The sequence below is a fragment of the Phascolarctos cinereus genome, unplaced genomic scaffold (assembly GCF_003287225.1).
Source record: "Phascolarctos cinereus isolate Bilbo 61053 unplaced genomic scaffold, phaCin_HiC Scaffold_4;HRSCAF=312, whole genome shotgun sequence".
In the NCBI taxonomy this organism is placed as follows: domain Eukaryota; kingdom Metazoa; phylum Chordata; class Mammalia; order Diprotodontia; family Phascolarctidae; genus Phascolarctos; species Phascolarctos cinereus.
This window is the reverse complement of record NW_027555847.1, coordinates 593,690,985-593,708,834: the sequence shown is the minus strand read 5'-3', so window position 1 is coordinate 593,708,834 and position 17,850 is coordinate 593,690,985. Positions and strand designations below refer to the sequence as shown.

Sequence of the window (17,850 nt, the reverse complement as noted above, 5' to 3'; positions counted from 1 at the left end):
TCCTCCTCGTTCTCCCCCTCCTTTTGGACTGACGCTCGCGCCGGGCGCCGGCGTCAGACGCGCGGGGGCGGGGCGAGTACGACGCCGGGTATAAGTAAAGGGTGCGGGAGGCGGCGCGTCCCCTTCTCCCCGGCGGTTAGTGCTGTGAGTGCGGAGTGTGTGCTCCGGCCCCGGAACACACATTTATTATTAAAAAAATACAAAAAAATACAAAAAAATCTTTTAAAAAACCCACAAAAAAAATCATAAAAAATCCGCGTCTCCCCCGCCGGAGACTTTTATTTTTTTTCCTCTTTTATAAAATAACCCGGTGAAGCAGCCGAGACCGACCCGCCGCCCGCGGCCCCGCAGCAGCTCCGAGAGGGAACGAAGAGACAGGCCTTCCCCGCCGCCAGGACTACAGCCACCTCCCGAGCCAGCCCCTGAGCAAGCAGCACCGGTAGCTGGCGGCGGATCGGACCCGTTCCGTGGCCGTTGAGTAGTTTTCGATTCCGGTTGATTTTTGTCCCTTTGCGCTTGCCCTCTCCCCTCCCCCCAGCCCCCCCGGCTCCAGACTCCGGCCCCCCCGCATTCCCCTACCTCTTTCCACGGAAAGTTCGCGGCTTGTGGCCCTTCGGGCGGCGGCGCCGAGATGAATCCCAGTGCCCCCAGCTACCCTATGGCCTCGCTCTACGTGGGGGATCTGCACCCCGATGTGACCGAGGCGATGCTCTACGAGAAGTTCAGCCCGGCCGGGCCCATCCTCTCCATCCGGGTCTGCAGGGACATGATCACCCGCCGCTCCCTGGGCTACGCCTATGTCAACTTCCAGCAGCCGGCGGACGGTGAGAGTCTGGAGCCGGGAGGGAAGGGGTCGGGGGCAGAGAGGCCAGGAGGGAGCTGGCTGAGGACCGGATGGGGGTGGATCCGAGGGGACAGTTTGGGAGGGAAGCTCTTCAGGGGTGGGAAAAGAACCGGGGGGCGGGCCAAGGATTGGGGTCCAAGTTGGGGAGAAGGACGCGTCCGGGCTGGGCTGTCCCTGGAGCCATGTTCACACGCACACGCGGCACCCACACGCCCCCCGCCCCGAGCACTTCCTCCTTTGCGACCATTTTCTCGGCCGCAAAGCCACTTCCAAACTTTGATGACGCGTAGGTTTGGGGGTTGGGATTCTGTATTTCCCAAGCCCTCCCTCTCTAAGGCGTGGGATTTGCTGGTTTGGGGCGTTGGGCGCTGGCCCACTCCGCGGCTTCCAGTGATATGACTCCTCAGGTATACGGGGGCCTCCAGCTTTGGGAAGCAGGGGAAGATGTTGGTGCCGGAGAAATCAGGTGCCCACAGATACCACGTGTTGAACTCTATAACCCTTAGGCCCGAGGCCTGTGTCTGCTGAAATCCTTCGAGGGGAGAGCTCTGGGCCTTGAAATAAAGTTCCGAATGTAAAGCCTATTGGAAAGTGTTTGGGTCAGGGGTGGTTTGTAGGGGTGGGGCAAGTTGAGGCAGGAGACTGCCTCTAGGTGGAACTTCTTCCCCCTCCCCCCCATTTGGCCTCTTGAAGAGGAGCTGTCGATCTTTGTAAATGGCAAAGTTCGAAACAGTATATAATTCAAACTTGAATTTAGTTGAGAAATTTGCTCAATATTTCCTTTGTTTTCTGTTTCATCTGGTGATAGGATTTTGAGGTTTCTTCTGTTACAAAGTTTCATCATTGCTTAGTACCATTATCTTCAGAGTATAAGGAATTTTATTGATGTGAAGTCACTAACAGGGTATTCATCTGGAATCGAGATTGTGAAACATGTATCAAGTCAGGATTCATGATTACTAGAATTATAACAGTTTTAAAAGTATTATGAATCCAAGTTCAGCCAAGTTAATCAAATTTGTGGCTTGTTAAAGTGACGGAAACGGCCTGGCATTTGAATCACCTTTTTCAAAATTAGATTAATTTTATTTAATGGCACATTTACAGCTTTTATATGCTGTAAAGGATATATTATAATCATTCTGAAACATGAAGGCTTTAAACTTTTGTTTTCTAGATCTACAGATTTCTTTGAAAATGGAATTTTAGTTGCTGGCTAAAATCCATTACCAGTTCTAAACAGAAAATGCTGTCAAATCAGCATAATTTTTCTAAAATTTTAATTTGTACCTGCTCTTGCCTCATTTTTGTGCTATTAAAACTAATTGTAAATGATATCAAATGGTTTTCCCCAAAATATATATTATTTACCTGACTCTTATTTAAATAACTTTGATTTACTTTTTGACAGCTAATTGATAAAATGAGTTACAATAATTTGGCCATTGCTAGCAAACAGAAAATGGTGAGTTGGAGGTGATTTTTTTTTTGGCTCATACATAGATCTAGAGCTAGGGCCAACTAAAGTTTTGAAGAATAAAAATTACTTAGTGCTTGGAGAAAAGTAGAGCTGTAGGTTGCCATGGATACAGGGTTCTGTTTACATTACTGGTCCTTTCTAGTAGTTAAAGAGCAGTACAGCAACCAATCAACAGAAAGCATTTCTCCTTTGGGATTATAATTCTATAATTTGTAGGCTTTAGGGTCATAAATTTTAAACAGGTATCATTCAGAGTTGACTTTTTTGCTTACATACTACCTGACAGGATGGGCTTATATACTAATCTTTGAAAGTGACCAGTTTGCTTCAGTAGGAAGCGGTGACTCATTCAAAAGAAGTTTGAGCAAAGTCAGCTAAAACCAGGAGAAACTGAGTACGTGTGGTCAATTGATAATAGGCTGGGTTGCTGATTTCCAAAATGTAGGAACTGGAACTTTAATTTGTAGGAAAAGTGCCTGGGGCATCATGAAAGTGGTTTTCTTATTTAAATTTTGGGAAAAGGTGCTACTGCTAGAGGAAATGGTTGTCCTTTGACCCAAAGGCTAGATTTTTCTGACATCTTGAGATGCCTTATAGAGCCGATCATTGCTAAGTCAAACCTCAATTTGCAACCAAAACTATTAAGATAAAAATTCTTTCTGTCTTGTAAGGATTTGGGCCGAGTCATAATGAGCAAAGTATACCATAAAAGAGTATTTACATTGAGGGAAGGAGGTTGTGGAATATAAGAATTACCATAAATTATCTTGATCATATAAATATTTGGAAAAATTAGGCTGTTTGAAAGAATACCCTGGATGTTTAAGGAAGATATGTCAGTTAATTTAAAAATTCTGGTGTATTTCACCTGTTCATGGGAAGCCATTTCTGATGTTTAATTTATCGTGCTTTGAACAGATAGAAGTATTGGCAGCTTCTTTCTTGCCCCATATTCACTATGGTTACATGGAAGGAACATTGATCTGAGATCATTAATTAAGGTTTTTCAGGCATTTTTTTCCCCTTAGAATACACAATCTTGAAAGCGCTTACATGTAGATAATCTGATTTTCTTTCTCCCCACAGCTGAACGGGCATTAGATACAATGAATTTTGATGTCATTAAGGGCAAGCCAGTGCGTATCATGTGGTCTCAACGTGATCCATCGCTACGTAAAAGTGGTGTGGGCAATATATTCATCAAAAATTTGGATAAATCCATTGATAATAAAGCATTGTATGACACATTTTCTGCTTTTGGAAACATCCTTTCATGTAAGGTAAGTTAAAGCCCCAGTTAATAAATATATTAGCTTGCAGTGTTTAGTCATGTTTGGATGAGGTAAATTGCAAGAGATCAGAATATAATTCTAAGAAACTACTAAGCAAATAATAATTTTAGTAACAAATGATGATGATTTTTTAGGTGGTATGTGATGAAAATGGGTCAAAGGGCTATGGATTTGTACACTTTGAGACACAAGAAGCTGCTGAAAGAGCTATTGAAAAAATGAATGGAATGCTTCTTAATGATCGAAAAGTGTGAGTATATAGCCATCAAGTCCTTACTATGTGCAAGGAACTGTGTTATGCTGCAAAGACAACCAAAGTTTCCTGTCACCAAGGAGGTTACAGTCTACTGATAGAATATACTTTTATTTTAATAATGCCTTTATTTAAAAGTGCTCAAGATAATGTGCATGTAACTTGAATATCATAAGTAACTACACTGGTAAATAACAATAGGGAAAATAATGTGAACAGCCAGGAAAAATTGTGGGAAGTAAGGCTTTTAAAATTAAATGCAGAATTTAGAACTAGTGATCAAAAATGAAACAAAGGAAGTGTGTATATAACCAGAATAATTTGAAAGTTGGTTATAAGGATAATTGCAGACAGAAATAATTATGATTAATTTTCCTAAATGTTCCCAATGATTTTTAAAGATTACAAAGTAGATAAACTTTTGAAGCAGGAAAAACCAAAAATGGTTTAAATGAAAATTCTATCATATTTTTGGCTAAATAAATAGGTTAGTGAAGCCCTTGAAGTTGTACATCTAAAATGCCAAAAGACTCAGGTTTCATTTTGTAGCATTCTTCATTTAACATGCCCAGAAAACAACCTTGAGCTAAAGACAGTCTTGACTTTGACTTGACTTCAGTACAAAAGGAAAACCAAAGCAGATTTTTTAGAGGCCCTCAAAGGTATGCTTCAGAGTAATACCATAGAAAAGGCCTGCATGTTGGAAAGAGTTTTGCACATTGGAAACCCAGTTCCAGGATTGAGAAGACTTGTTCTCAGATGAAAATGAGAACAAAAACTAAATATCTTGAATACTATAACTAGTTAAGCAAAAAAAATCTCATTGGACCAAGCATTTTTATACCTTTGGATAAATGAAGTTAAAAACCTGGGTTCTTTCTGCTTATAAATGACCAGAAATTGCCAACTTGATCAAAAACAATGAAATTTCCCGGTATTTTTATTTGGGTTGTGAGTGAACTAGCCAAAATTGACAGCACCATTCACATTTAAAAATTTTTTAAAAACCAGTATAGAACCCTTTAGGCCATGGAGCTATACAGATGGGAGATTTACAATAAGATATATTGACAATAAGAAAGCTAGATGGCAAAATGGATAGAACATTGGTCCTGGAATCAGGAAGAACTAAGTATAAATCCACCCTCAGACATTCGCTAATGTGACCTTGGGCAAGTCTCAACTTTAACTGAGGAAATTGGGGTAAAAAAAAAAAAGCTTCCACAGTGCTGGAACATAGTAGGAACAATATGAATGCTTTTTCCATATGAAAAGTCAAGCCTTTCTTAAGCATGCCAGGCACTGTGCTAAGCATTAGGGATACAAAGAAAGGCAAAACACAGCCCCTGTTCTCAAGGAACTCAATCTAATTGATTATCCTCCTAAAAACTAAGAAGTGATTTTGTTGTTATTGGTAAAAAAGTTAATACCATTATCCACATAATTCCTGCTGAGACAGCACTACTATGAGATTCTAAGATTAATGTGGTGTTTCCCAGAATACCTCCTCAGAGCATTTTTCAACTTAAAATGACAACCATAAAAGGAAAGAGAAAGCTAAAGGAAAGATTGGACACAAACCAGAAAACTAAACCAATATGTAGAAGTGTCCACATGTAAATATTTTAAGTTTTAATAGAAACTGCAATATGAAAATAGTAGAAACTGCAGATAATCCCCCTCACCCTTTTCCCCAAATCATGGCGGCTTTGCACTGATTTACATCAAAGTGTTTTGTTTAGTCATTTCAGTCACTTCTGACCCTTCATGACCCCCATTTGGCGTTTTCTTAGCAAAGATACTGAAGTGGTTTGCCATTTTCATCAGCTGATTTTACAGACTGGGAAACTAAGGCAAACATTCACAGTGTCTGCAGCTGGATTTGAACTCAGAAGAAGACTTTTCCTAACTCCAGGCTTTATAAACATTTCACCACCTAGCTGCCTCTGACCTAAACTTCTGAATTAAAACAGAACAAACCCACAAAACTAATAATTGGTCTTTACTTTTCTACAATTAGCTTTGTTGGTCGATTTAAATCCCGTAAAGAAAGAGAAGCAGAACTTGGAGCTAGAGCAAAAGAGTTCACCAATGTTTACATCAAAAATTTTGGTGAAGACATGGATGATGAAAGACTTAAGGAGCTCTTTGGCAAGTTTGGTAATGTCTGTTACATTTCTTTATATTTATAATGTTCTAAGCTATAACTTTGATTTTTATTAGTTTTTGTAAAAAATATGTTACAATAAAGCTCTTAAATTATAATTTATATTATAACATAAGCTCTTAGTTTAAACTAACGCTTTAGACTACTAAAAAATCTGGGTAAGTGGACATCAGCAGCAATTTTTCCAGGTGATTAGAGCCAGCCTACTTACTAGGAAATATCCTAGTGCTAGTTTGGGGGAGTTTCTGATAATTTTATGATAGTTCAAGAAATAATAGGATTCAAGTATTTTGAGATAGCATTAGTTTTAAAGTTAGAAGTCGTGTTCGTGTGTTGTCCTTAGTTTACGAAGGCAATGCTACTGATTTTAGGGTATGTACTATGAATTTTGCACTAGGCATGGTAAATTTGTGGCCACATTTTGAGTGATAATGGCACATTATCCATAAATGGTCTTGTCTGCCTTGCTATCACATAACTTTCTGCTAGTCCTAAAAAGCACAGACTCACTGTCTTAAACTCTTTAAACTTGGTGAAAATGCAGTTTCTTATCCACCCTTTGTTATCTTCTCTTACTCTAGGAAGCCATACAGGTTTGAAGGTTTGGGGTTTGTTTTTTTTTTTTTAAACCTAGGTATATGTAGTACTCTATAACTTGGTGGAGTGGATAAAGAACTGACCGTGGAGTCAGAAACAGCTGGTTTCCTGTCTTATCCCTGACACCTGCTAGCTTAGTATATGAGGCATGTAACCTCTGAGAACTTAAAGCAACTCTTAACTCTCTAAGGTTATTATTAAGTAGCCTGTGTGTATGGTGGAAGTTTTCCCTAGACTTAAGAAATCACAGGTCCAGACAGTATATTGAAAGTCATTTGCTTGGCTGAAGACAGGGACCAGTTTAAGGGAATGGTAGGATAAACTCTACTCCAAACACGTACTCAGCTTGAGGATACATATGTTACTTGTTTCAAGTTGGGCCAAGGCTTAACCAATAGTGGTGATATTTCATTTTTCGTGTGTCCACAAAAACATTTCTCTTCTGAAATTTGTTCTAAGTGAAAACAGGTAGCTTTTAGAGATGAGTGTTTATAAAGGATCATACAAGAGAGGGAGGGCTTTGCAAACATTAAGGATGTCTCCATTTACAAGTTTAATCGAGCCTTAATAGTACTAGAGCTTCCCATGGTCTTCAGTATTCTGAGTAAAAGCCAAGTTGTCTTTTTTTCATGCTTAATTCTTTATCTCTTCTGATATGTGTTGAATCTTGGAAAATCAGCAGTTTTTGAATAGTTTTGAAATGTTGTGTTAAATTTTTCTTTTAAAGGACCTGCTTTAAGTGTAAAAGTAATGACTGATGAAAGTGGAAAATCCAAAGGTTTTGGCTTTGTGAGCTTTGAAAGACATGAAGATGCACAAAAAGTAAGGCTTTAATTTTCTCAAATTATGACCCTCTTCTATGAAATAGAGTATATAATCTCTGAAAGAAAAAAGGGTATTGTGGTATTTTAATCTTGATTTGTGGCATCCAAGTTAATAGACAGTTGAAGACTTGTTAAATCTCTGTATGCATATGTTTTACAAGAAATGTATTTTTTTGAGGAGTTTGATGTCATAAATTGGAGAAATTTTAGTTACAGAACAAGCTTTTGTCTACTGATTCAAAGTAGACAAGTTGATTGGTCATTCTCAACCAGTTTTTACTGGACTCCCTGTAGATCTAAATTGCTTTATCTTTATGATCTTTAAGGCTGTAGATGAGATGAATGGAAAAGAACTGAATGGAAAACAAATTTATGTTGGCCGAGCTCAGAAAAAAGTGGAACGACAGACGGAACTCAAGCGCAAATTTGAGCAAATGAAGCAGGATAGGATCACCAGATACCAGGTTTGAGGTTTTTGGGGGGGGTTTTTAAGACGACTAAGGCCAGGGTGGGGAACTTTTTTTTTCTTTTGAGCTGTGAGGAAAGATGAAACTGAAAAGCCACTATGGTAAAAAACTGTTCAGAGTTTTAATTTTTTAATTATCCCACTTATTTTTAAAACTAAAGCAGGAAGCTAAAATGTTAGTTCTGGGGGAATAAAGTGAGAAGTGACCAGTGAATTGACTGAAGAACATAATAGACTTTCATGGCAAGCTCTTGAAATTTCCTTAGATAAAAGTATCTTAGACTACTGGCTTGATTAAATTAAGCATGGATACCCACTTTTAAACTCTAATATCAAGACTTCCTTAAATACTATTTATACTTAACTGCTTCTTTTTAGGGTGTTAACCTGTATGTTAAGAATCTGGATGATGGTATTGATGATGAGCGTCTGCGAAAAGAGTTCTCACCATTTGGTACGATCACTAGTGCAAAGGTAAAGATTTGCGTAATAGATTTTGAAACTGCTTCTTTTTGTAAAGTGGCATTTCTTATATCATTTGTGTGTATATGTAGATGGATGGCTGGATACAAGTTAATTATCTAAGGTCTCATCACAGTAGTAAATACGTAGTTAGACTAAATGATCTCCAATAAACACTTTTCGAAAACAGCTGTAATCAAGTTCAAGCATAACTGTAATTAGATTTATGATATGTGGCTTCTTGTAGAAGGTGGGATTTTAGCTGGGATTTGAAGGAAGCCAGGAGTAGAGAGAACATTCAGACATGAGAGATAGGCAGAAAATGCCCAGAATCAGGAGATTGGACAGTGCCATGTGAGGAGCAAGGAGGCCAGTGTTACTAGGCTGCACGGTACATGGAGTAAGATGTAAAGGCTGGAAAGGTAGGGGACTAGGTTATAAAGGGTTTAAAATGAGAAACAGGATATTATGTTTGATCCCAGAGGTGGTTTGACGCCACTGGAGTTGATATGAGTGAGGGGAGAGGATAGAAGGAGAGACCTGTGCCTTAGGAACGTCAGTTTGACGGCTGAGTGAAGAATTGACTAGAGGGGAGCAAGACTTGAAGCAGAGACCCAACCAGCTGGCTGTCCAGGCACAGGATGTCCTGGATGTGTCAGGAGGGGAAGGGGGGAGGAGAGCATGTGCTATGAAAATGATAGGACTCGACAGCTGATTGGGTAATGGGGAACGAGAGTATGTATAAAGTCAGGGAGGGTTTGGGCATAGTGAGTTTGATATCTAGGGGATAGCCAGTTTGAGATGCTTTTAATAGGCAGCTGGAGATAGTGTAATGGAAGTCAGGAAAGTGAGTAGGGCTGGACAAGTAGACTTGAGAGTTATCTGCAGAGATAATTGAAACTGGGAGCTGGAAAGCTTAAGCCAAATAGTATAGAGAACGAAGAGGAGATCCAGGACAACAGCTTTGAGAAGGACCCCAGCCCCCATGATCAAGACACCATGATGGTGGGAGAAGACCCAGCCAAGAAGGCAGGAGTGGTCAGGTAGGAGAACCAAGAGAGAGAGAACAATGTTAACACATGGAAGTTCAAATAGTGTAATATGGCATGGTAATTTAATTTTGTGAAAAGCAGTTTTATTTATGAGATTTTCTACTTCTATAACCAGTAACACTAACACATACACACACCAGGCTGTGATTAAAAGCCAGCCCCAGGGGCTAGTAGGTAGCTCAGTGAATAGAGCACCTGCCCTGGAGGCAGGAGGACCTGAGTTCAAATGTCCTCAGACACTTGATAATTTTTTGCTAGTTGTGTGACCATGGGCAGGTCACTTAACCCCTGTTGCCTAGCCAAAAAAAAAAGGAAGAACCAGCACCTGCTTGATCTGAAGCAGGGATTCTTAACCTTTACCTCACCTTTGGCAGTCTGGTGAAGCCTATGGCACCCTTCCCAGAATAATGTTTTAAAATACATAAAATAAGGGGCAGCTAGGTAGCGCAGTGGATAGAGCATCGGCCCTGGAGTCAGGAGGACCAGAATTGAAATCCAGCCTCTGACACTTCACATAGTTGTGTGACCCTGGGAAAGTCACTTGACCCCTAGCCAAAAAAATAAAATAAAATAGAGGTAGCTAAGGTGGTACGGTGGATAGAATGCTGGGCCTGGAACCTGAATTAAAATCTGTTCTCAGATTCATACTAGCTGTGTGATCCTGGCCAAGTCTACCCGTTTCCTCATCACTTTATAAAATGGGGATAGTAATTGCATCTACTTGTTAGTTGTTAGGGTTGTTATGAGGATAAAATGAGATTTACAGAGCACTTTGCAAACCTTAAAGGGTATTGTAGATTTATCTATTATGTCAATACATAGGATTATAAAGGATTTCCATTTGTGGAAATAGTAATTTTTTTAAGTTCCTAGACTATAGGTTAAGAACCTCTGATACCAAGGTAAAAGCTTGAGAGGAGTCTGGTTCTGATAACTTTTCTCCAAGTTTGCTCTTGGGGCAGCGGGCCACATATTTTGAATAGTTGTCAAACATAAATGAGCTAACAGTAGAAATTTTGGTGAGTACAGAAGGTACTAATAGATATTTCAGAGAAGTAGTCATGAGTTCGCTAATGAAGGTTTAGATATCAGAAAGGAGAAAGGATGATAGCCTACTCTATTTGTGATTCCATGTAAGATACAGTTTTCGATTTTTTTTTTCATGAAGTAGAATAATTTGCGTTCTAGAGATCCATCACTTTTCTAGTCTCCGTTCTACAGTGGAAAAATGAGCAGGTTTCTGTTTTCATTTGAGGCTTGTATGTAAGTATAACTGCATCTCAAGCATTTTCCCTTAAGTCTAGTACCTGGGTGCCTTGGTATATAAAGGTGTATCCATTGAAAGTTGAATTAATTTGAACCAAATGACCTAAAAGGAAGCCTGTGAATCCAACACCTTAACTTAGATGGGACTCTCAATTTTCATGACTGTTATGCTTCACCTTAGGGCCTTACTTAGCCAGTGGCTTGGGGTATATTTTGAAATAGAACATTGAAATCTTTCTTGACAAACTACAAGAAAAGCAATTTGGCTTGTTCATATTAACATTGACAGTTCCCTTTGAACTTTGGGGTTTTGAAATTGGAGTTTCATTGGAACTGAGTAACATAAAATGAAAAATTGGATGTTCAGTGAACAGAATCTAGTCCTTTTTTGAAAATATTTGGCCAAATGTTTATCCTGTTCCCTTCTTGTTCAACATTATATCCCTTATTGCTAATTGACAGAAAGCAGATCATCCTGGGCTTGTCCCAATTTGGGGGGTTAGCAGGGGGAAAAAAAACTTCAACCTTAGATCTCTTACTGTGCTAAAAATTGGATGTTGTAGAACACAAGTGACTTGGAACATGTCTGCAATAAACTCCAGTGTGCACTATCCAGGAACAATGTAACATGTCATTAGTGGTTCCTGGTTATGGTGGAATGAGCACTAGACTTAAGTCCTATAGTTTTTCATCTTCGTGCCTGTGGGTGAAGGCATTGCCATTATTCAACTTTGTTTATTACTAATTGACAGAGGAAGCAGTTTCTTTGGTTTTCCCCATATTGGGGTCATTTAGAGAAAAATAAACCTCAACCCCAAATGTTGTACTGGGCTAAAAATAGAATCCATGTAACTTAATTTTGGAAAGATAAACTCAGGAGTGGAACACACCTGTGTTTCTGTGATGTAATAGCATTTGACTTGAAGTTCCCACAACTTGTTAGCTCCCGTTGACATGAGCAACTTGGTCTCCGAGCCCCAATTTTGTCATCACAAAAATAAGATTAAATACTTAGGATAATGAAGAAATGAGAATGTGTGTAGAGCCCCTTGTTCATGTTTGTAATTGTCTCTTTAGCATTGTGTTTAATTTCAGTGGTTTTTGTGTTATTTTTCCCCCTCTTTTCAACAAGGTGATGATGGAAGGTGGCCGCAGCAAAGGGTTTGGGTTTGTATGTTTCTCTTCGCCAGAGGAAGCCACCAAAGCAGTCACAGAAATGAATGGCAGGATTGTTGCCACTAAGCCATTGTATGTAGCTTTAGCTCAGCGTAAAGAGGAACGGCAGGCTCACCTCACAAACCAGTATATGCAGAGAATGGCGAGTGTCAGAGCTGTGCCCAACCCTGTAATCAACCCCTATCAGCCTCCTTCAGGTTACTTCATGGCAGCTATTCCTCAGGTATGTACTAGAGAAGACACCCACTTTGTTTTTAAAATTGGCTTAGTATATAACATTTGAATGAAGATGTTTTATAGAGTTAAAGCTGTAAATATTGATGGTGTGTATTTTACTAGTATATTTCAGTGGGGATTTAATTGAAGTGCCTGCTTAGTAGAGGCATAGTATGTGGGAGGTAGTTGAAGATAATAATAATAAAACAAATGGTTTATTTAATTTTGTTTTGCAGACTCAGAACCGTGCTGCATACTATCCTGCTAGCCAAATTGCTCAACTCAGACCAAGTCCTCGCTGGACTGCTCAGGGTGCCAGACCTCATCGTAAGCTCTTTTTTTTTCCTTTTATAAAATATGTATTTAGCAGTGGACATCATTAACAAGCTCTTCAAACTATGTGTCATCCTAGGGGCTTTAGATGGAGTGTTAGGAAGGTGTTGCTAGCTAATAACTTGTTTTTGTAGTCCTCATGTGTGTCCACATCTCTTAACACTGTTCAAATGTGAGGTAAATGAGACAGAGTTTTAAAGTATATAAATGTGTATTTTCTTGATAATATGAGTAATACATGGCTGCATTTTTAAATTAAGCATTCCAGAACATGCCCGGTGCTATCCGCCCAGCAGCTCCTAGGCCACCATTTAGTACAATGAGACCAGCTTCTTCACAGGTTCCACGAGTCATGTCAACACAGCGTGTTGGTGAGTGTTTAATCTTTGGGATGTAATAAATAGCAAAAAAGATTTTTAGGGTTTTAAATTTCATATTATATATTTTTAAATCCTTTCTTCCCCATCAGCAAACACATCAACTCAGACAATGGGTCCACGTCCTGCAGCAGCTGCTGCTGCAGCTACTCCTGCTGTCCGCACAGTTCCACAGTATAAGTATGCTGCAGGTGTTCGCAATCCACAACAGCATCTTAATGCACAACCACAGGTTACCATGCAGCAGGTATGGATTTAATTCTGATTATAAAAGGTGGCCATCCCAACAGGAACTGAAGGCAGCAGCATATAATAAAGCAGCTTGGGCGATTTTAAAAAAAGTTTATTAGCATCTGTCTCCATTTTTCAATAGCATGTAAAATGCAAGTTTTTTTCATAGTAGATGAATAACATGGATTACTTTATGACCGAATTAAAAAAAAATAGAACATGTTGATAATTATATTTCGTAGCTACAGAACGTAAAGGTAAAAACAGCTGATGCTTAACAACCAGTTGCCTTATTTTCAGTCAGAGAACCAAGTCATCTCAGTTTCTTCTTTGTCCTGTTTGGTGTGTAGTTTAGCAAAATATTGGTGAAAACATTTGCAGGAGAGAGAAGGGGAAAAAAGTTCAGGGTTTACTTTGGAATGGGCTGTGGTCCTTGGAAGTTCTGTATTAGTCATTGATTACATATTCAAGTATCCAGATTGTAGTCTTCATTTATGCTTTCATCTGTACATATAAACACCACAGTACTGTAAATTTATGCATTTGCTCATTAGTATTCTATTTCTAGCCTGCTGTTCATGTGCAAGGTCAGGAACCTTTAACTGCTTCCATGTTGGCATCCGCTCCTCCTCAAGAGCAAAAGCAGATGTTGGGTATGTGTTTGATTTTAGGCAATCATGAGTTTTATTTCAGTTTCTTTGTTTTAATAGTATTCATTTGTATTTAATGACAAAATCAAGGAGTTAGGGGTTAGAAATTTAAGCCATAATACTTTTCAGGCAGAAATGAGATTTTTAATGCCTTGGTAGCATCCAGGAAGTCAGTGGGGTGTTTTAGCTGATTTGGAGCAATCACAAAAGAGGATCATATCTAGTTTCCAGAAAGGGGAAATTGAACCAAAATGGGGACGGGGAAAACTTGATTGCTGCGTTTGTCAGACTTTAATTTTTCATCTAATATTATGTTGTCTTTTCATGGGAAAAACTGATGTACCCTAGAGTGACTAGATGAACTGTGAATGGATAATCTGACTTTCCAGATGTGTTTTTTTCATGAAAGAAACAAGTCCTCTTTAAAGCAGCTTTTCCTGTATTTTTTGGTATAGAGTTACAAGTACTAGTATCATAGTTTTGATTTGTATTTTTGAAAGGTGCCAACATAAAATATGAATTTGAAATCTTTTTATTCACCCTGCCCCCTAGGTGAACGGCTGTTTCCACTCATTCAGGCCATGCACCCTACCCTGGCTGGTAAAATCACTGGCATGTTGCTAGAAATTGACAACTCTGAGCTTCTTCACATGCTTGAGTCTCCCGAGTCTCTTCGCTCTAAGGTAATTTTGGTTTCTGACCTAGACTCCTACTTGAATGTGTTTGGTCTTTACTTAAAAGATGAGCAAGTAATAGAAGGTAATAGGCTTAAGGGTTAGACTTGACAAGATCTATAGACCTATATTTCCTTGCTGATTCTCTTCTAGTGTTCTCCCTATATCACACTTGGAGTAGAAATTTGCCCACTTATTAATCAAGTTTACAGTCATAAGTGATTAATGTCTTCCTTCCACTAAGGTTCTTGGTTGTGGTGCTTTCTGACAGGCTATTTCACAGCATAAGCCCTGGAAGGAAGGATTCTACCAAGACTCAATTGTCAGGCCTAACTTGTGTCTGGAGTGGCCAGGCATTGCTAGTTCCCCCCATTTCGCTTAATTGAGGCATAGCCAGGACAAGATACAGTTATTGCCAGTATACACCTTGTTGTCCTTGCATTTTTTGTAGTCACAAGGCAACTAATATACTGCTTCATCAGTGTTTGGGGATGGGGAGCGGTGGAGTGCACTAAGTATTATTTATATACTACCAGATAAAGCTTCCCTTGGTTCTAATTCCATTAATTGATCCTCCTTAGGTTGATGAAGCCGTAGCCGTACTGCAAGCTCACCAAGCTAAAGAAGCTGCCCAGAAAGCAGTTAGTGCCACTGGTGTTCCAACTGTTTAAAAGAGTAAGTTCTTTGGTGGAAAAACCAAAGTTGGTTTTCTTACTTTGTCCTAAAGTTTTGTCAGATGAAGAATTTAAAATGCCTTATGTAGCAAAAATACTTCTGCCACTTTGCTTAAATATCACAATTACAAATTGCAGTGAGAAAGAAGAACAGAATTTCATGTTTGTGATAAAGGTCTGTACTCCCTTCCTGCTCCATATTGACTTATTTGATATGTTGATAAATCAACCAGAAGAAACAGACTAAAGGAGTAACCTTATCAAATTGTAGAGTAGGCATTGCCAGCCAAGGGCTAGCAAAATGGATAATTTTCCTTAGGAAACTGGGTAGCAGTGCCTATAAGACCAATTTCTCTCTATGGTAAGAGGGTGGAAGTTAATGACCACCTAGGATAAAGATGGCATACTTACTGTTGTGGGTGGTTGCAGGTACCAGCCATGCCACTTTTGGGTACACATTTCATAAGTTGGTGACCCCTGGCTTAGAGTCTTGGCTGTTGCAAAAAGGAAAGGGGAGATAAACTTTCTTTTTTTCTTAACTTACAGAAAGATCAGGGACCACGAAATGGAACCTCTGCTTCACCGAAGAAAAATATCTAAACATCGAAAAACTTAAATATTGTGAAAAAACATTGCAAAATATAAAATAAATAAAAAAAGGAAAGGAAACTTTGAACCTGATGTACCGAGCAAATGCCAGGTCTAGCAAACTTAATGCTAGTCCTAGATTATTATTGATTTAAAAACAAAAAACAAGAAAAAACAAAAAACCCAAAAAAATAGTAAAATATATAAAAACAAATTAATGTTTTATAGACCCGGGGGGAAAAGAGTTTTCAGCACAGTACAAAAATTTAAAGCATTCCTTTCTTTAATTTTGTAATTCTTTACTGTGGAAAAGCTCAGAATATCACCACTGTTATAGATAACAGAATTGATAACTGAGCAAGGAAACGTAATTTGGATTATAAAATTTCTTGCTTTAATAAAAATTCCTTAAACAGTGGACAATGACTTCTTATACTCTTTTCAGTCTCTTTATATTGGCATGCTTTAAAGTAGCTAGCATCTTAAGAGTACTGAGCTGGAATTTAGCCAACAACGCCAGACCTTCAGTTGGAAAGCTTACAAATTAGTTGTTTGTGAACCTTCAGGTATTAATGCAATAGAGGTGAATAAATCTTTGTCCCTTTTTAGAATTCCCTTTCAAAACTTAAGAGGAAAGAGTGGAATAGAACTGACATAGATTAAAAAACATGATGTCTAAAAATAGATTCAATTTGGGAAAAATATAACAAAAATTTTAATTCTTCAGATTAACAAAGTGCTGACATTACATGGGGAACTCAATCTGACTTGATCTCTTTAAGGAAGGTTATTTCCACTGTTTTAAAAACAGTATTGAAATAAGCTGTTTTCACAGAGCTTTAGAGCTAGAAGTGATATTAAGATAATCTAATCCAGAGAATGAAGATTGACTTTATTTTCCCTTTCTGGAATAGTTTACCTCATTAGCAGAAAAGGCTCGAGTAGCCAAAATGTTATAAAGCCCATGCACTTCAGTCTGCCTTTAAGCCTTAACTCTACCTTTAAACCTGTAGTTCTGTAGATCCTTGGGATACCATGGAGTAAGAAAAGATTCTATTCTGACTAAATATATTTTAAGGCTTTTTGCTCTTATTATTATCAGCTGTTTTGTGGACATTTCCTCTTGAAAGAGTGCTAGTGAACAGAATTTTCCTTATCAGTTTAGGGTTATTTAATAAGCTCAGTATTTGGTGAAAGCCAGTTTGGTGTGGGTGGATAGTATTTGAGTTAATTTCTGGGGACAACTAGGCCCATAACTGGCTCTGTGATCCTGGGGCAAGATATACACTTGGTGTATAACTAAGTGCCTTCAGGCAGCTGACTATAAATTGCAGAGCAAGTAGATGGTAATAGTCTACATTAGTTAGAGGGCACTTCTTCATAAGTGTTTCTTACATCCCTAAAATGGTAGACCTGGTAAGGAGCACCAACAAAACACCCCCACTTTACTGGTAAGGAAACAAGGTGGGCGCTATGAGTCTTATTGACAGATGACGGGTTATGTACCCCATGCACTCAAAGGGTTAATAGATCACAACGACCCACTAAGCCAGCAGATAGTTAGAATTCAGATGTTTGATTATTATAATGTAGCTTAATGGTGTCAAACTCAAAAAATGGAGGGAAAGGGGCAGTAAGTCCCTGGAGGCCTGCATATTTCCCAGTTACATTTTAATCTGATTCAAGCTGCAATGTTGTTTGAGACATCCAGGTAGACTACTACAATAGCGTCAGAGTAGCCACCAGTGTCATGTAAGATTGGAGGAAAGAAAAATAACTACAACCTGAGGAGAGATGTTTCCTGAGCTGTTTGGATAAAAGTCTTTTAAAGCTGTCCATTTATTTCATTTGAGAAGATTAGGACCATAGAGATTTGTGAAGGACTATTGGACCTCAAGCTATAGTATTTCCTTGCTTGCTTGATTTGTAAGACCTTGAATTTGCTTCCCTACTGCCATAGGTTCCTTACAATACTATCTGATGTCTTATTAATACAACCTAAATCTTAGTAAGATTAGTTGTCAAAAAGGGACCCAAAGAGGGCAGTTAAGTCACTACTTTCCCAAATCCTACAAACATCTTTTTAAAAAATTAACACGTTGTGTACATGTGAAAAAAAATTTGATTTTGCTGCTTATGTTCTTGTTAAGTCCTTGAAAAACAACCATTTAGGCTTTCATAGGGCTTGATCAAGCTGCTTTTGGGACTGAAAATAGCCAGGCCCGACA

At 38.8% G+C, this 17,850-nt stretch overlaps 1 protein-coding gene across 1 annotated transcript; it reads left to right on the top strand.

Moving 5' to 3' along the window:
* Positions 1-103: 103 nt before the first annotated feature.
* PABPC1 (poly(A) binding protein cytoplasmic 1) lies at positions 104-16,045 on the top strand. The gene is made up of 15 exons (XM_020969447.2): positions 104-824; positions 3,411-3,604; positions 3,751-3,866; positions 5,890-6,029; positions 7,361-7,455; positions 7,784-7,921; positions 8,302-8,397; positions 11,836-12,102; positions 12,332-12,422; positions 12,689-12,799; positions 12,898-13,052; positions 13,605-13,689; positions 14,239-14,369; positions 14,942-15,035; positions 15,581-16,045. The coding sequence occupies exons 1-14, from the start codon at positions 632-634 to the stop codon at positions 15,029-15,031; spliced, it is 1,902 nt and encodes a 633-aa protein (XP_020825106.1). The 5' UTR covers positions 104-631; the 3' UTR covers positions 15,032-15,035; positions 15,581-16,045.
* Positions 16,046-17,850: the final 1,805 nt, after the last annotated feature.